This window comes from Stegodyphus dumicola, chromosome 1 (genome assembly GCF_044657685.1).
Source record: "Stegodyphus dumicola isolate Sdum_Otavi_A_Nest chromosome 1, ASM4465768v1".
Lineage (NCBI taxonomy): Eukaryota > Metazoa > Arthropoda > Arachnida > Araneae > Eresidae > Stegodyphus > Stegodyphus dumicola.
Window position 1 is genome coordinate 81,803,997 of NC_140768.1, and position 20,905 is coordinate 81,824,901.

The window sequence follows — 20,905 nt, forward strand, 5'->3', positions numbered from 1 at the left end:
ATACATACACAATAATTTTTGGTGTCAGGTGTGTGGTTGAATGTTTGTGACAAGTGTGATGGATGAACAATTAAGACAGCTGATGGCACCCTTTGCTGCACTTAAAGATGAAAGTGGTCCAAGGAAAAATTGAAGCTGGTCAAGAAGAAATGAAAAGAGAAATCCCTGCCATAATAGAAAGCAAAATTGAGGTTACGGAAGGCAAAAACATAGTCGAAGACAAAGATGGAGAAATTCAAGAAAAACTTTCTGCTGTGAAACGACAAATTGAAGAAAGAGTTTCTGCCCTCTATCAACAGATATAATAACAAATTGATGACAAGGTTTCTGCTGCTGTCGTCAAAGAAGTTGAAAATTTAAAGAAGTCCATAACAACAGCTGGTCACAATTCTAACACGTTTAAATTCAATCATATGTGGCCCCCTCTAAAGCTATCTATATATAATGGAAAGACTTCCTGGTAAGTGTATAACACACAGTTCACTATAGTGCAAATGCAAATGGATGGGATTCTGAAGCTAAAGCTTGGCGTCTCGCCACTTCTCTGAGAGTAGACGCAGCAGATACTTACCAAACTCCGCCCCAAAACCAAAAGATTCAACTTTGAAGGCATGCTGGAGCTGAGTTTTGGCAAGAAATGTTTAAGAGATTATAGCAGGCTTCAGTTAAAAATCTCACAAACAGAAGCCCATGGAAACACTCCAGGAGCTCGTTATTGATGTTGAAAGGCTGTATCATCATGCTTTTTTTGGACTGCCCAACAGAAACAAAGGAAATACTGTGCCTGCTGTACTTCATTGCTGGTATCCGGGATCCAGAGATACAGAAAGTCCCGAGAATAGTGGAAGTCAAAGATTTTAAAAGAGCTTTAGTGTATGCAAGCTCTGATTGGGTAAGAGTCCAGGAGCCAGTAGATTAAGTGACTGCCCATCTAGATGATTTAAGCAAACAAGCCAATACCTTGAGACGGAATAGGAGTAACAAGAAAATGATCCTAAAGTGCTGAAGGCCCCATACGAAGGGACTGCAGAGCAACCCAAGGCATGGAAGATAAGACTGCTCCCAGGAAGAATGAGGAAAACTAATCAGTGGCCATCTCGCGATGCAGAGTTTGCCAGGTAATGAGAAGCTCCAATTTAAAGCACTTTAGATTTCTGTTATGACTGGCGGCAGTAATGGAATCTTCATCATGGGACACATCAATGGAGTTCTTACAATATGAACATCAATACTGGAGCCAATGTTACCATCATCTGGAAAGATTTACCTCAACAGCTGGAAGGTAAACTCATCTGGACGCCACTCTGCATTACTCTCCAGACTGTGTCCATTAACCCTTTGCGGCTCAGTGTTCCACTACATGGAACACCAAAATTGAATCGCTTCTGAAACCTTTAAATTCAACCGTAAATAGATAAAAATGCCTTTATAATATACTTTGAACCTTTCTTTTTAAACAGTAGATAGCAGCATATCACAAAAAGACACAGAATTTTCATTTATTATGTGTTATTAAACTCCACTTTTTTCCAAGTAATTTTCTCTATTTTTTTCAAAGTGAAAGCATGTTTCGATGTCCATTAAACAAAATCTGGAATTGCTGCAAAACATGGATATAGTATATCTGTCTCAAAAGTATGCAAGGAATATGGCATTAGGAAGACAACTGTATATGACATAACAGAAAAAAGAACTTTATGAATTTTTTGTGGATTCCAGTACCCGCCTTGCAATGAACAACAGAAAAATTATTCGCTATGCTAAAAGTGGCGATTATGACAAAGTGATGATTAAATGGTCAAACAGAGATGCAGCGAGGGCATGTCACTGACAGGTCCAATGCTAATGGTTCAAGCCAAAATATTTCATGAAGAAATGAACTTAAAAATTAAGTGCACATATTTTTATGCAATTTTTTTTTTGTAAATTTTGATACCCTTTAGATCTTAAATGTTTCATTATTTCATAAATCACGATTTCATATTTTTAATTTTATAATTTCTACACGTCGTCTTACTAAATATTTAAACTGATGATCTAATATCCAGAAAAATCTCGAATCCAGAATAAAAGTCCCGATGAGTCAAGATCTTGGATTTTGTACTGTAATAGACTAAGTGGCAATTCACCATTTTTTTAAAAAGCTGGCAAATACAACTTGTAAGGGCAATCAGTCTGTAGTTGTGGGATTCTTCAAATCTTTCCCTGGCTTAGGTATAGGAATAACAACAGTTTTCTTCCATGCACTGGGGAAGTTATGCTCCTTCTGCACTTGATCATACAAAGTTAGAAGGGCATTCAGTGACATACATAAGAGATGCTTCGGCATTTCGTAACTAACAGCACCATCTGGACCCAGACATAACCAATGTGTCTGTATCAAAGCTCTTCTTAATTCAAGCTGGGAAAATTCACATTTGTAAGGCTTCGAGTTGGCAGAGTTGAACTTAACTGGAATATTTTCAGTACACAGATTAGCAGACAGAAATGGGGAATAACTGTGACCATTAGAGATGGCTGTGAATGTTTCACCAAGAATATTTGCAATTTCTTCCACAGTGCTCATCGCTCGGCCATCTTTTTTCAAGACAGAAAGTGAGTAATCTTGGTACATTTCCCATGCTTTTTCTAACTCTTTGACATATTTGTTTACTGGGTGTTGAGGATGTTATTCCAGACATATAGGATATCTAAGAATCCCTCTTACTCGACCGTCGTACTATTCATGCATTTGCTTCGTCTTTTTAGAAAGCAATAAGATTTGATAGAGTGGAATATCTTTGAAAATGTCCCCATGCTTTTCTCTGCTGTCTCAGAGTTTCTTGGCATTCATGGTTCCATCATGGTTTTGAATATTTTAAAGGCTTCGGCGAGGTCAGAGTTATAGAGCCTGTAGCTGCTTAGATGTTGATGTCAGTAATGGCTTTCACTGCATCATCAATCAGCACATCTTTCACAATTTCTTTTGTAAGCTTCAGAAGTGAGAAAAATAGCTCCCAGTCAGCCCTTTAAAATATAAAATGTGAGGGTCTTACAACGAGATTCCTTCCTACTCTTGCAAAAGTTAGAAATATAGGGAAATGATCACTGTTGTGGGAATCATCTACATTAAATGTAAGATCTACATTAAGGCAATAAAGATGGAGAACAGATGGCAAGATCAATAGCATGAAACGTCCTTGTTGGCTGATGGAAGTAGGTGTGCTGACCATTATTGAGGAGACAAAGATGATGATCTTCAATCATTTGCTCAATTTGTTTACCTCCAGAATTTGTATTTCTACTTCCCCAAAGCAGACTATGTCCATTAAAGACTTCAATAATAATAAACGGCGCAGGCAGCTGCTCTGCCAAATCATCCAACTTTTTCTGATCGATAGCTTCATTTATTCAGTGTATGTAAGGTAAATACACTGAAACAGAAACTAATCCTTTAATAATAACTAATATAGCAGCTGTATGAAGGGAGGTTGCTAACAGAAAGACAAATGATGGATCGTCATGTGAGGTGAGAAGGCCTACATCTGCACAGACACATTAACTTACAACACTGTCCTTTCTCCTAAAAGAATACTGCCTAAGCCTGACTTGGTTATTCAGCTTTTAAAAAGTTTCCTGCAAAGTGAAGCCTACTGGTTGATAAGCATCGATCATGTTCTTGATATTCAAGAGACCCTGGTGGAAACATGGCAATTCCATGAGATAAGGGCACTATTATGAATGTTAAAACATGGCACTGCATCTTTGTTTGTCATGGAAGGAGACTTTTTGGAAGTTTCAATACCACCTCAACTTCCATATCAACACAATCCGAGCTCATATTTTTGAGAATGCAGTGACTCCCAGGTATAATGCTTTGACTGTCAGCCTGTTTTTTTTTTTTTTTTTGGTGTGTGTGTGTGTGTGTTAGATTGGTTTTCCTTAGTTGTATTTTTTGACTTAATATGCTTTTAATTGAAATAATATGTGCTGGTCTATTTTTAGTTGCATTAGTTTGTGTTGGTTTCTTCTTATCTGAATTTTCTGATTAATTACTTTCTTTTCTGCATCCAAAGGTCAGATTGGTTTGTATTCCAGTGGATTTTATGGCAGCATCAGTAAAAGCTACATTCAAACATGGCTATGTACTAACAATAATTTTTCTAGCAGCCTCTGCATCGATGATATTCTGTTTTACCATCATCTATGTAAGGACATAGGCGATGTTGTTTGTAACTTTTAGTGACAGTGCTTCCTTCTCAGCTTTTCATTTTGGACATGAATGTAAAATGCTGTGTGCTCCTCCTTCCTTGCAATTGACACACAGTTGCACAGCACTGCAGTTATCACTGTTGAGGCTCTCCATGGAGCAATGTGCACCATGGGCTTACAAGACATTTTTGAGTGGCCAAACTGTTGGCACTGGAAACATCGCATAGGGTTGGGAATGTACACTCTGACACATAAGAGAAGATACCCAGCCTTTACACTTTTGGGCAGATCAGGCAAATTGAAGATCAGGATAACATGTTTGGTATCAATCAACTGGCCCTCTTTACATATCTTAATCTGCTTAGCAGCATAAGACAGTTTGATTGGAGTGCTCCGAGATGAATTCTTCATCTGAGGCAGACAGAATATCTAATTCCAGGATAACTTCAGGATAATAATTTAGTGTTTTGTGTGCTGAAACACTAACATCCAGGTTCCCAAGTTTGGTTATCCCAAGAAGGGTTACAGCCTGAATAGGAGATACGGTTTCTATTAAAAGATCACCGAATCACAGCCATTTCATAAACTTTGGTTCTCCAGCAATTCCTTGAATATATTTGTTGATTAAAAATGGTGACCTTTTTTTATGTTTGCCTATTGGGTTGTTAATTACAACAAAACAAAGCTGAACCTTGGATTGAACAGAATTAGCATTTGCATTAGTTTTTAACTCTTTTGAGACATATCCTTAGAAGTAGTTTGGATATTATTTGAAAATGCCACAATGAAAAGAGGTAAGATTTAGATCTGACCACCACACCCACCAATGAAGCCGAACATGGAAACACAGATTCCTGTGTTAGGGCTAGCTGGACCTATACACAAACTGAAGCTCTACAGTCAGCATTTCCGAAAGGAGGTATTCCCGAGAGCTTATCTCCAAGCTTCCCATACAAAAGTCAGGAGACCAGCTGATTGACACCCGTGAGGACAACAAGGTGCCTCCCGTTTAGCTGAAGCAGAGGCCAAAACAGTGCATTGGGGACAGCACCTCACTCCTCAACTACCAGGACCATTCTTTGCAGTGACATGGGCCTCCATGCATGGCAAACACATAGGCAGTTTCTCACCACTTGAAGCTAGAAACAAGAGGTGTAGTAGCCTCTAACGACGAGCCTCAACTTCTAAAAGAGGAAACCACAAGGAAGAAAAATAGGAGAAAGGAAGAGCTAAGAGGAGGGGCTAAGAAAGGAGCTAGATCACTGGGGCTTCAGTATCGTGACACCCATATCATTAAGATGATGATCCCCTGAAGGGATAGGGATTGCAACACCCGTACTGACAAAAGTGATGGATATATTGTAGAATGCACAACTAACTGATGAAGAGAGAAGTTTAATAATTTTCATTATGCATCAGTTACATTTTATTTCTGTCATTATCCTTTCGTTTTGGTGAACAGGGTATATATAAATTGTAATTAAACTGTATTAAGTACTAAAATTATAGTCTTCCACCAAGTATTACAAAAAAAGCAAAAGAAAAAGCTGAGAGCCAGTAAAAACAAATTTAGAACTTTAGCAAAAATGAAGTAGTTTAGGACAAAGGGGCCAACTATTCCTTTGGTTTAGAACATATTTATTATTGTTAAGATTTTCTAAATTCCTTTTCGCATAAATATATGTTATTTTAAATATTATGTTTAGAGTAGAGTTTATTTTTTGTTTGAAAATACATAAAGGAAGCTTCAAAAAAAAGCAAGCTTGCTTTTTTTGCCTAAACTGCCAAGTTTCTCACGCAGTTTGAATGCTAGATACATTTTAGATAAAACAACTTATTCAGTGTTGCTCTTGCATTTTCAATAACGGTTTTGGAAAGAAAAATACTAGTTAACTGATTTTAAATCATAATTTTGCCAAACTACCAGTAATTGAAAATAATAATAACAATTTATAATATCTGATGAAAAACAGCCTTTTATGATAAATATTAATATCAGCTGTCTTTACAAGAAAAAAAAAAAAAAAAAAAGAGTAGGAAAATTTACCATCATGTACGAGATAGAATCTAACTTTTTTGGCACTCTTTACTTTGCTTTTAGCTTTTAATACTTCCAAACTTTTCATAGCTTCTTGAAATGGATCATCAGATAATGGAAACCGTTTATATATAGAATATCGATCCTGAGGGAGAAAAAAGATATTAAATATTTTTAACAGGAAACTTTTCTTAAAAAATAAATTTTAATCAAACAGTATATCTATCTATATACACACAGATATGCAAGAAAAATAAAGAATATGTAAAAGATTAAATTAGCAGTGTAAATTAATTTCCCTTCTCTATTCTAAAAATAGTAATCTCTTTGCACTGCGTCATTTTGAGATTAACCCATGTCAAATGACTCTTACATAATTCTGATGATGTAAATGAAACTAAAACAGCCAATAGTAATTCTGAAGCAGTATTAACTAACCAATTAAAGAGCACTGAGAACCAAAACTAACTCAGTCTGAATTAAGATTTCACCCTCAACATAACACACTTGCTTTCTACGCTTTGGCCTAGCTGGACCGTGGTCTGTCTGTTCCTTTTTTTCTTACTGCAAATTATCAAAAATATCAAAACTTTTTTGGAACAGGCATAAATAATGTGCCAACTTGTTTGCGGCCGCAATTTGTTTGCTGAGATAAAAGTTGAATTGAATCTACCTCGATTCAAATATAGTTATGCTTAGTAAACTATAAGGCAGAAGAGATAAAGGACTAAATTTAGCATGGAAATGATTTTATTAATACATGCATAAGAATTGTTGCCAAAAATTATTTTCAAAAGGCAATGCTACAGAATTTATTTACTTTAGATCTTAAATGATTTTATCAAGTCAGATATTAGTGAGCCTGAATCTCTCTAAAATTGACCTAATGACCAGCCTTTTCTTTATGGCATAATTAAGATTGGCAAAACATACCAAGTAATATGTAAAAGAACAATGAACAACTTTTAAATACATAAAAATGCCATTGCTGATATATGCATATAGATAGATAGATAGACAAAAGGTAAGAAATTTAGGGAACCCCCCCCCCAAAAAAAAATATTGAAATTCAAAACTAATCAAATCCAGTGTTCTTCGCATGTATGTAAAAAATTAACCAATAGTCATCAAACCAGTAAAATAACAAAAAGGAAAATACAAAAATCACAAAATGTATAGGAAGTGTAACACAATCAAAATCTTATTCAACATTATCAAGAGGAGGTAGATCAGATACAATTCAATTCTTTTTTTCCTTGGAAAACAACCATGTTTCAGAATTAGCTGATGACTATTCTAAAATACTTATGTAAGGAAGTTCACCTGAAAATTTTAAATTCCTTTTCTAGCTGAAAATTTTGAATTTCATTTCTTTCCCGTCTTTGTGGAGTTGGTTCTAAATTTTTTAATTTTTGTCTATAATTGATTAATTTTTAGTAGCATATTGTGAAGAAATAACACTGGTATAAATTTTTTTCAATATAAAAATTTGTAATACTCTTATACATATGTATACGTATATCATAATTAAAAAAAAATCAAAATATAAATATTCCTAGTATTTTTGCACATTAAGCTGCTGAAAAATTATTAGTAAAGATATAAAAGGAAGAAATTTAAAACTATCTTTTAGCAAAGACCAAAAAAATTGAAATTCATAATTAATAAATCCTATAAATGCAATAAAGAATTTAAAAAATGTTAAAACCAAAACGTTTCAAACAAGCAATACCCAATTAAAAAAAATTAAAGAAAATCGAACATAATAGGAGAGGAATTCAATCAACTTCAATGCCGGTTTGTCAGGAGGAGGAACATTAAAATCAATTGAAATCTCTCTTCCACAAAAATTCTTGCTTTTCTGTATCCAGAATTAGCCGATGAACTACTTCAATGTATTTTAACTATAACAGTTCATCCGAAAATTCTGCCCCCTCCCCGAAGCAAGGGGAGAAAAACAAAGTAAATTCTAATTAGAATCTTTTACCTTAAATAAAGAATGAAAACGTAGGTGAAATAATAAAATACTTCAGCTAAAAATTCAAATAAAAATTTTACCTTATTATATGCTATTTCTAAACAAATAGCATATAATCCAAAGAATTTAAAATGTAAGTGAAATTATAAAACTTTAGTGAAAAGATGTAATTAAAACTCACAAGAGGCAATTAAAAACTTCGAGCACTTTCATTAGAACACAATCGAAACTATGAAGATAATTACAGTAGTGACGTAAAGGTTTGCAATTTTGGCGAAAATAAAATACACTGCTCGACATTGAAAATGCAACACCAAGAAGGAGTGGTCAGAAAGTGATGAAATTTGGAAAAAGAACAGAGACAGCAAGCAGCAATAGCTGATCTTTATTTCAAAATGATAGTCAGAATACAGAGCGAGAACGGCGTCGGATCAGTAGGACGTAGGACCACCGCAGACAGCGATGCACAAAGAAACACGTCTAGGCACAGAGTCAATAAGAGAGCGGATGGTGTCCTGAGGGATGGCTCTCCATTCCCTTTCAACCATTTGCACACAGTTCTTCTTCTGAATGAGGCAGGGGCGGAGTCTACATAGGGTGTCCAATCATATCCCACACATGTTCGATTGGTGACAGGTCAGAAGCGTACGGTGGCCATGGAAGCATCTGTATACCTCGCAGAGCATGTTGGTAGATGCGAGCACTGTGTGATCGAATGTTATCCTGCTGAAAAATTGCATTAGGCAGCACCTGAAGGTAGGGGATTGCCACCGGCCGCAGTACATTATCCAAGTATCGTCGGGCCGTCATAGTGCCCTGAATACGAACTAGAGGTGGCCTGGTATCGTAGGCAATAGCGCCCCAGACAATTATGCCATGCTGTCGCGCAGTGGGGTGTTCCACAATTACTGCCGGATTAGATCTGTCTCCACGTCGACGCCACACACGTATGCGGCGACTGTCACTGGATAAACAGAAGCATGACTCATTTGAGAACACGATGTTTCGCCATTCCGTCATCCACATCGCTCCAGTCTGGCACCATTCTAAACGTTGGCATCTATGTTGTGGGGTCAATGGCAGTCTTCTTAACGGACGCCATAAGTGCAGGCCACATTCAGCCAATCGACGGGAAATGGTTCTGGTCGACATGGGAACATCCAGCATATCTTACACATGCTGCAGAATTGTGGCACAAGTGACTTGCGAGACCGCCACTGCTGTCGGCGGATGCGTCGATCCATGAGTGCTAATGTCACTATGGCTGCACCTGCACCTCTCCTTCTTCCCACATTTCCTTATTCCAACCATGTTCACCATAGTCAATGCACTGTGCTCGCATCCATGTGGGTATCAGCTGCGATTTGACATAAGGACCAACCTGCTCTTCTCAGTCCGATCACTATACCCCTTGTAAAATCGTCTATCTGCTGGAAGTGCCTTCGTTGATGGCGGCTTGGCATTCTCTTTTATTACACGTATCCTCCGGGACAAAAACCAACTTTCTTCGATAATCCGTCTGGCAGAAATAACGACACGAATATTGCCCATTCTGCACGTTCCTTCCCTTATATCTTACTTCACGTGTGTCGGAGAGCTGCGCATTTCACATCATTCGCATAACTCGGTGACGCGGGTCTACTCTAAAATTTGCATAAATTTCTGACCACTCCTTCTTGGTGTTGCATTTTCAATGTCGAGCAGTGTACCTTGGCAAGAAAGTAATTGTTCAACAGGGTAAAAATTGGAACAAAAGATGGAATTTTGAAACCAAAAGAAAAACTTTTAAATACTTCTACGTGTTCCGGTGTACCGGAACAGAACAACTCAACCTGACTCTTTCGCATTTGGAATTATGGCAAAGAACATTGAATTCAGTTGAACAGTCAGACTCGGACGAACACATTCGCAAGGCAGCTGGAATGCTGTCTATTTTTCACTATTTTTGTTCTGTTCTCATATTTATAAGTTTTATATGTCATTTTCTTGTTTATACGTTTATTGTGATATTATTTAATATAATTTTTGTGTTTGAAAACGAGGAGTTCATTCACATTACGTCGCAACATTAAATTTTGGAGGCACCGGCGAGATTAAAGGAATTTTGATTTCAGTTTCGTCAGCATTGCAACTCTACATTCGTACAATATTGGATACTACTGGATACTTTTAGCATCGCATTTCATTTAAAGGCCAAGCAAGATAAGTATTTTTTTCATTTTTACAAGTTTGACTTTGGTTTTCCTCATTGCACCATTATGTCGTCGGAAGACAAGGTTAAAATTGCAAAAGGTAGAGCGAAAGCTGCTCTTACCAGAATTTCAAATTTCATTAATGATGATAAGCAATTATTCGAAAAACACGATTTGATCAATAAACTCCAAAAAATTGAAAGCGTTTATTCTGATTTTGACAAGGCAGACGCCGAACTTCCACCGGAAAGTTCTGAAATGGAAGAATTTGAGGGAAAATATTATGAAACCAAAGCCAAACTACAACAAGAACTTGAGAAATTAAATGTTACTGTTAATATGCAAGTTACTAATGTTAATGAACGTCAAATACCAGGTTATAGTACTACAAATACTGCTAATAATTTTAAATTGCCGAGAATAAATATGCAATCTTTCAGTGGTAATTACAGAAACTGGATGTCCTTCAAGGACTTATATGTATCATTAGTGCATAACAATGAAAATTTAAGCAACATTCAAAAATTTCAATATCTAAAGGGTTTATTAACTGATGAACCGGCTTCTATTATTAAACATAATCCCATTCCAGCAGTGGCGTAGCTACGATTCCAGCGCCTGGGGACAACTGAAGAATTTGCGCCCCTTTACGTGTGCCAAATGGGAAAACATTCCATTAAAAAATTTCGTAGCATCAATTTGGCGCCCCCTGGATGCTGCGCCCGGGGACAAATGTCCCCCCTTGCCCCACCCTAGCTACGCCAATGCATTCCAGAAAATAGTTATATGGAAGCCTGAGGAAAATTATTATCTAGGTATGATAAGAAATAACAAATTGTCACATCACTAATAAAAACTTTCATGGGTCAATCTTGTGTAATTAATGCAAATGCAATTAATTTGCGAAAAATTGCTGATACATCTGATGAGATTATCAGAGGTTTAAAATCTATAGTTTTCAGTCAGAACAGCAAAGAAAGAATCCAACCGCGAATGAAATACCAGACATTGTGTCTATGAATGAAAACAAAAACAGAACCGTAATTCAAAATAATAGCATTCAAACAACTTTTAGCTTATTGCTAACTGCGTATGTAAATGTAATTGATTCGATGGGTCAAAAACGTAATATTAGATTGCTTTGTGATAGTGGTTCTAAGTCAACATTATTATCTGAACCTTGTATTAATTTATTGGGATTTAAAAGAAAAAATGCACGTTTTCCTGTCAAGGGTTTAGCTGAGTCAGAAGTTGCAGTTACACAAGGTTGCATTGAAATTGAGTTGATGTCAATCCATGATACATCAGTGCGAATGCCAATTAAGGCCTTTGTATTAGATAAACTAACTGCTGTGCTTTCAAGCCAAAAAACAAATGAGAAAGATTTTTCGCATTTGAAAAATGTAAAGTTAGCTGATCCATATTTTCACATTCCGGATAAGATAGATATTATTCTAGGATCTGACTACTTGCTTTCTATTTTACTTCCAGGACAAATAACTCGTTCTCAAAGTGATTTAATTGCTCAAAACTCAATTTTTGGTTTCCTCATATCCAGAAAACTACCAGAATATCAAATGAAATAAAATTCACTTTCAAACTTGCATATTTATGAAATAAATATTGATAGCGAATTGAAACGGTTTTGGGAGTTAGAAGAAGTACCAAATTCAACTGATACTATGTTCTCACCTGAAGAACAATTTGTTGAAACGCATTTTCAGGAAAATTACTCAATTAATTCAGATGGTCATTTTGTTGTGAAATTGCCATCTTTAAAATCTAAATATGAATTAGGTAATTCAAAACCAGCTGCACTTTCTCAATTATATGTTATGGAACGTAAATTTAAGGAAAACTCGGAATTTGAAAACCAATACAAGGATTTTATGCATGAATATGAAAATTTAGGTCATATAGAATTGGTCACACAAAACTGTTTAAATAGATTTCAGAATGAGCAATATTTCCTTCACCATCATGCAGTGATCAAGCCGTCTAGTACAATTACTAAATTAAGAGTCGTTTCCGACGCTTTATGTAAAACTTCCAATGTAAATCATTGAATTCAATCTTGGGTGTTGGTCCTAAATTGTAACGAGACATTTTCGAAATTTTACTTAATTTTCGATTTCCTGAAATAGTCTTTTCAGCAAACATAGAGAAAATGTGCCCTCAAATTTTAGTATCCGATGAGGATCGGAACTACCAACAAATTCTTTGGAGGTTTAATCCTAACGAAGAAATACGCATATACAAGTTAAACACCGTAACATATGGTTTAGCTCCAGCTTCTTTCCTAGCCACTAGGTGTATTAAGCAAATAGCACTAGATTATTCACAAAATATCTGTTTCTCATACTTTACTACACGATGTGTACATGGATGATTTGCTATCGGGTTCAAGTACTGATAGTGATGCAATATCACTTTGTAAAGAAATTACCAATATTTTACAAATGCACAGTTTCCACCTACAAAAGTGGAATTCTAATTCAAATGCATTTCTTGCAGAATTTCAAGAACATTGTTCAACGGACACTAATTTAGAAATAATTCCTAATGATAAAGAAAGCACGAAAGTCTTAGGATTATTTTGCAACTCTTCAACATACACATTCATTTTCACACCCGCACTTACACTCACCTCACCGCTGACAAAAAGACACATTTCGTCCCAATCGGCATGCATTTTCGATCCATTAGTATTAATTTCACCATGTACTGTTGTATTGAAAATTTTTTATCAAAAGCTCTGACTTATAAAAGGGGACTGGGATTCTCCTATTCCACAAAGTCTTGCTGAAGATTTGTTTAAATTTCAGAAATCTTTCAATGCAGTTGAACATTTTACCATTCCTAGAGGTGTTACGCTTATTTCCTCTGACACATTTGAATTGCATGGCTTTTGCGACGCTTCAACACTTGCTTACGCTGCTGCAATATATTGCAAATAAATACACGGAAATGAAATAAATGTTTCTCTCTTAGTTTCTAAAACTAAAGTCGCACCTATCAAACAAGTATCTGTTCCTAAATTGTAATTATGCAGGGCTCATTTGCTTTCAAAGTTATATCGTGCAGTCATGAACACTCTAAAAAAATATAAGTTTGGTGTTTACGCTTGGACTGACTCCAAAGTTGTATTTTCCTGGCTTTCCGCCCATCTCCGTAAACGGAACACTTTTTTAGCAAACTGGACTTCTCAAATAATCGAAGTACTTCCAACAAAATACTGGAGACATGTCCCTTCCAAAGAGAAACCAGCAGATATCGCTTCGCGTGGTATTGATCCCAAATGTCTTCCTAATTGCAACTTGTGGTGGAATGGCCCAAGTTGGCTTTTTTGGATTCGTCTCACTGGCTGAAAGAGGAATTCGCTTCCAAAGAAATCAAGGATTTAATTAAAGCTGAACAAAGATCTGATCCTATATTTTCATTTCATAGTGCTATGTCAAGTGAATTATATAGTGATTTATTTAAAAAATATGCATCATTTTCTAAGATTATATGCATTTTAGCATATTGTTTAAGATTCATCAATAAGTGTAAAACCAATAATAAACGTCAAACACTTATAACTGATTCCTTTTCTCCACTCACTTACACGGAAACTAAAAATGCAGAAATAATCATAATTCGGTGGGTTCAGAAAGATTATTTTAATGAAGACTTAAAATGCATTAAGAATCAAAGATCGTTGCCTAAGAAAAATCAGCTACACTCCCTCCATCCGTTTATAGATGAAAACAGTCTTTTACGGGTGGGAGGGCGTTTACAAAATTCAGAATTGTCTTTTAATCAAAAGCACCCAGTGATTCTATCCGCTAAACACAAGATAAGTGAGCTCATCGTAAAAGAAAAGCATGTGACTTATTTACATGCTGCTGCTTCATTACCGTCCCACATTATCAAACAATCATATTGAATCGGATCATTGGTGGCTCATTAATAAATGTGTTCACAAATGCATCAGATGCTTCAAATTTAAAGCATCCACCGCATCCCAGCTTATGGGTAATCTACCTAAGCATCGTGTAACACTCGAGAGGATTTTCTTCAACTGAGAGTGGACTATGCCGGTCCTATTTCAGTCAAATTCAACAAGGGTCGTGGAGCAAAATCAACCAAGGGTTACATTGCTCTATTTATTTGTCTCGCTACTAAGGCACTACACATTGTGGCAGTAAACGATTTAACCGCTGATGCATTTTTAGCTGCTTTGCTTCAGTGCTAGACGAGGAGCTGACAGTCACATTTACAGCAACAATGCAATAAACTTCATTGGGGCTAATCGAAAGCTCAGCGAAATACAGCGATTGTGGGCTTCACTTCCTAAGAACGAAGCCGTTGCTCATAATTTAACTCAAGCGGTGAAACTCTACTTACTTTCGAAGAATTGACAACTCTATTGGCTCAGATAGAAGCCATTTTAAATTCTTGTCCGCTATGTAGTGTAAACAATACTGACATTGATTGCATTAATATTTTCACTCCTTCACATTTTCTTACAGGAGACGTGATCCTATCCCCTCCTGAACTACCTCTTATTAGTCCTGCCAATATACGGAATAGGTTGGATCTCCTTGAAAAGATGCGGAAGAACTTCTGCAAATCATGGACCAATACATATCTATCTTCTCTTCAAATCAGAAAGAAATGGAAGGACACTCAGCCGAATATGAAAATTGGAGACATCATCCTGTTACTAGATGATGATCATCTTCCAGGTTCTTGGCCACTAGGACAAGTGGTTGAACTACATCATGGTGCAGACGGACTGGTTCATGTGGCCATGGTTAAAACTAAAAGCTCTATTTTTAAAAGAAACATTCATAAATTAGCTCCTTTGCCCATATATCAGGACTAATGCCTGATTGGGTGGGAGTATGTTCCGGTTCACCGGAACAGAACAACTCAACTTGACTCTTTCACATTTGGAACTATGACAAAGAACATTGAATTCAGTTGAACAGTCAAACTCAGACGAACACATTCGCAAGGCAGCAGGAATGCTGTCTATTTTTCATTATTTTTGTTCTGTTCTCGTATTTATAAGTTTTATATGTCATTTCTTGTATCGTGCAATTATTTAATATAAGTTTTGTGTTTAAAAATGAGGAGTTCATTCACAATACATCGCAACATTAAATGAAACCAAAAGAAAAACGTATTGCATCTCTAATACACCATGCTTATTTTATTTCTTCACACTTTGAACGAAATACATTCATGTGTTCTTGGCACAGAATGTTTTCACATTTTAAACATTGCATTCACGTTCTTCTGTCCTTGGCGCGAGGGCAAAAGATTTATCACATCTTTCATACTTAGTTGTTTCGAATTTCATGTATTCGTTTTAATTCTTCGTCGAAACTTCTGCTTTTGTTTTGCATGCAGTACGTCAATTTCTTGGAAAAGTATTAATCTCTGATCTTTGTTCAATACTTTTTTTCATTAATTGTAATGCTAAGTCCTTCAAAAACAGACTTCTGTTTCTGGTTGGTGTATTAGCAGTTGAATGTAATATAATTCAAGCATTTATTACAGCAACATTCAGTGCAGGAAAGAAAATTACCATTGGCCACCTCCTTGTTATTCTGGCAATTGAATAATTGGCTGTCATTTCATCTCCCATATTCACTGCTCCTTTAGTCATATTATAAAAACATGTAATTCCTGGCATTTTATTTTCTCCAATAAGTATCATCTATAGTATGATCATTGTATAATGTTGAAAGCATAAGAACAGTTTTGCCTTTTTTAGGGACATTAGGAATTAACGTTTTATCTTTTTCAAAACCAAAACAGCGTAGAAAATATTCCTAGTTTTAACTTCAGTTTCCGAAATGCAATCTTCATCGCTTTCAAATATTTCTAATAAATATCACAGGCGTTGCATCTGCAATTCATAAGGAGTCATTCTTTTTACGATAATGTGGTTAGAAATTTTCAAGAATTTAATGTCAAGTACTTTAAAATCACTTGCGAGTAGAAATATTTACTGTTACACTCCAGAAATAAATTTCTGAACTAAATATTCGGTCATAAAAACACTTGCGCGGACAGGGGCGTGTCATACCCCAGTTCCAACAAAATACCGATAAATCTGTTTCTGAAACACACAGGCAAAGAAAAAGCTGTTCTGAAAGTCAACCCCAACTAGAAACTCAGCTACTGAATGCAGCACAGAATTTCAGTTTCTCAAGTTAGGAATATTTCACTTTTATGTAAGGGTGGGTTATGATACACCCCACGTGCTTTCCCGCGGGTTAAGAATAACTGATTTGTTATTCACATAAACCCAGAACCAGCGCCAGAGCTCGTATGGCCCCAGTCTCAGTGCGCGATTGAAGTAAGATAAAATTTAACAGAACAACTTGCCATTAGTCGCCAAGCTCATGATGCATAGCCAAATATATATAGTGAAGATAGCTAAATTTGATGATGATAGCCACTAATTTCAAAGGTTTTCAAATATCCCAAAACAAAGGTGAAATTTCCCAATTAATTGATTTTGTAAAGAAATGTGGAGAAGCAGTAATAAATGAAAATGATATAAAAGAAGTTTTTCATTGTGATGATAATGCTTCTCAATCATCAATCAATTAATAAATGGTGAAATCTGTAGTATGTTTTTAGATCTAGAAAATACCGCTACCAACATTGAAGAAAGTGACAGGAGAAGTTACTGAAAACAAGAAAATTTCGATTGACAAGTTAGTTGTAATTCTCGAAGCAGCAGTTATAGGACTGGAACAATGTAACCAAACAAGAGATTACGTCTGTCTACAGAATTAAAGAGAAAGTATTAGAAAAAAAAAAAAAAAAAAAAAAAGAAGCAACTTAAACATTATAAGTCTCACATATTTTAAAGATTAGTGACTTTTTATTTAAATTTTCTCACAGTTAGCTTTATGCTTATAATTTCTTTTATACCTCATTTCAACATGTACTTCCTTAGTCCAAAGGCTTATGCAGATTTTATGTCCAACATAGATTAAATTGAGAAGTAAAATAGTAATCAGCATTACTCGTAAACAGAAGCTGGACTGTCGCCATTGCTGCTGTTTGCTAAGAGAGAGGGATGCTGATCAGAACAGATGTGAGCATCTGACATTTATGCGGTTGGTAAAAGTTGAAAGTTAGTTGCCTTTGAACCAGTTAATGTCGTAGCTTTGTGTAGATTAGCTGCAGTTGTATAATAGCTGCATTTAGCTGCAGTTGTTAAATACTATATATCAGTTAATATACAGTATTTAACCCTCTCAGCATTATGGATGTAAAATTCTGTATAGAAGGGTGGCTTTTTTATTCATTACACACGGAATTTTCTGCCAGCTTTTAATATATCTAATTTCGGCTTGGATGCATATTGTAAGAAAAGGAATGAAGGTACAAAGTGACAGAATCGTTTTTTAATTATAACCAAGAAAATACCATTCATTCATGACATTCTGAGAAACTTTAAAATTTCAGGGCTAAATCAGCAATGCTGGAAAAATAAGCTGCTGTAGCACTAGAGATGATAGGTTGTTTTGTATTACTTTAAGTCTCATTAGTTGTAAGGAATAAAGTTTTATGTTAAGTTTTGCATTTTTGTGCAGCATCTTACATCTATAATGAGGATTAACAAAAGTCGATAACTCACCTTAACACATAAAGATAACTTTTAAGGGTGAGTAGTTAATAATAATTATTATATCATTAGCCAAAATAATTATACAAAATATGTAAGTTTTGTAGCAATAACAAAATACAAAATATTTATGCGTCTTTTCAATTTGAAAATTTTCTAGATATTTTAGCTAATTTACATCAATTTCTTTCTCTTAAGCATCTTTTATAAGTTTATTTTTTTCAATAAACAAATCAACGCTCCCACCAGTCTTTCCTTCATCTTCTAACTTGTTAATGTTTCAACAATGTATCTTTGAAGAATAATTTTCCCTCTTTTCTAAAATCAATTTCTTTTCCAATAAGTTTCCTCTTCATTTTAGAATTTCCAGATTTAATTTAAGATTTCAGGTATTCTAATACTGCTTGAATTCAGAACGTATAGAAGAAACTACTAATTTTATTTCTTTAATAATAAGAAACCCATCACAAATTTCTTATAAAACACATCCATTACTCGGTAATGCCATGAAGACACACTTTTCATTTTGTAATTTTTTTCTGGAATTGTAGGTTTATAAATCTTGCTTTAAAATTCTTCTAAACTTTCTCAGGTGCAAGGTCCAAAGTCCTTACCAACTCTATAAGAGCAAAAAACCAAATTTTTGAAAGGGGGTGGGTGGGAGAGGTTAACCAGAAAAGAATTCTCAAGAGAAAACTGATACACATTAAAATCAGATGACATAATTATATGAGAAAAAACTCTTATCATGAAAAAATATAAATGAAGACAAATGAAATTAATTAAAAATAATTACAGTAGCTTTTTTTCTAAAAAGTGTTTAAAAAATTGTGCTTTAAATTAATATCATTTATTATTTTGTTTATTTTTCGAATCAAAATATTCCTAAATCACAAAAATGGAAAATAATGTCACTTTAAAATGGAGCAGGAGAAAATTAAAATGTTTTATTTTAGTATTATTTCTTAAATACAATTTTATTTATTATCACTATTTTTATGATATTTATCAATGTTATTATTTTTGTAAAAAAATGGCCCCAAAATTCACAAATCTCTGAATAAAAATTTTCTATACAAACACTTACGATCTCGAATATCTCAAACCTTGGTAAGTTGCTAAATTTAGTGCCTAATAATAAATTAACTCATATCCCAAAAAGGAAAAAATTATTTTTGATATAATATTTTATGAACTTGTTCACTCAAAAAGAAAATTATTTCACAATGTTTATGTTTCAGTTGAGACAGGGTCTAATGCCTAAAACTTGAGTATCCACCGTTTATATTAAGAAATATGAAAGAATTCAAGCGATAACCCATCAAATATATATTTGCCAATGCATCATCAAAAAATATTCCACCAAAATATTTTACACACAAACTTATAGTTGTAAAAAACTGACAAAATTGTCAGATAAGTAAAAAAAAAAAAGGACTTTTTGCCAATTTTAGCCGAAATTAGATTTTAAAACACCAGAAACCATTTTAAAAAGATCTAAGGATTTTAAAGTACTTTAAAAGACTATATGAACACTCATATTTTAGAAGCAATCCCCTGATGCTGATATAAATTGGGACAAGAGATAACTTATTTTTCATAACATAATAAAATCCGGAAGTAGGATATTTATGCAGGTATTTTACACAAAATAAAAATTCAGAAGCAATGGTTATTTTATTGTAAACACATGTAAAGAGAATAAATTATTATAAGCAAATAATTTGTCTTATAAAGATTTAGTTAAAGCATTATTCTTAGACATAAATTAATAAAAAGAATTAAAGTCATACTTTTGGTGACACAGGAATGGCTTCATTTTGTTTAAGCTGCGAAATTCTTTTATCTGTCAAATAAAACTTTAATTATTCATTGAAATTAATAGGAGATAAAAGTTTAAAAGATACTTATGTTTTAATGCAACCACCTTGAAGCAAACACAATTTTTTGTAGATGAAAATGTAAAAGTTACTATAAGGTGCAAGTTGCTTATTTTTGTGACTTTTTTAAAGAGATTTGCTAAGTATTGATATTTACCGAAAGTTCACAGACATTATCAAAATATGAAAATGAAATATATTTTAGTAATTTAAAATATGAATTTTAATTATTAAATAAGGACTAATGTGATACATTAAAAAATATTGCACATATGTGAAAATTGATCATTGCACTCTCCTCAAGAATGCAATGATCAATTTTCACATATGAAAGCATCAACAAGTTGAAAAGACTTGGCAAATGCTCAAAACTCTGCAACACTGGTTATCTATCAAACGCGTCTCCTCACTGTACTCTTTAGAGATTTTGTGGCAAAATTCTGTATTCCTGCATACATTTTAACACAGTTTCTTCCATTGCTCCCAAAAGTGCATATTTTAAAATTAGTGAAAAAAATATGAAGATTTATTTACAAAAATTGTTGGAACTCAGAATGCAACAAAAAGAGCTCATACAAAAATGGCAATGTTGATTCTCTGAAGGATTCTTACAAGCATGGCTCCCAGAGTGTGGCACATTCTGAAAATTTGGTAACTTCTACTAAGGTGGTCACAATAACACATAAGTACCATTTCAAATATTCAGAATACTTTCTATATAAATCATAAAATACACCTACTTTCTAACTTGAGATTTTCTATTTCTTTCATGGCTTCTTCAACCGGGTTTTTAACAAGTGGCATTTTTTTATATATTGACGCTCTTTCAACCTAATCAGAATTTTTTTTCGCAATTTAATAATGTATAGACAATATATAAAATTATAACAGCGATCAGTAAAACAGATATAACATTTTGTTTTACTGACACATTATGATATTTGGGAACATTTATGATATGTGAAATAAATAATAATAATAACAGCA

The 20,905-nt window shown here is 34.4% G+C and overlaps 1 protein-coding gene across 1 annotated transcript in view; it reads right to left on the minus strand.

The window, feature by feature from the left end:
• Window positions 1-20,905, minus strand: part of LOC118195923 (uncharacterized) — a 115,858-nt gene that overhangs the window by 49,231 nt on the left and 45,722 nt on the right. Inside the window, exons 10-12 of the mRNA XM_085817008.1 lie at window positions 20,659-20,749; window positions 19,832-19,884; window positions 6,239-6,374 (exon numbers count right to left, since the gene is read on the minus strand). Of these exons, the coding sequence (XP_085673134.1) occupies window positions 6,239-6,374; window positions 19,832-19,884; window positions 20,659-20,749 (280 nt within the window). The remainder of the gene's footprint in view (window positions 1-6,238; window positions 6,375-19,831; window positions 19,885-20,658; window positions 20,750-20,905) is intronic.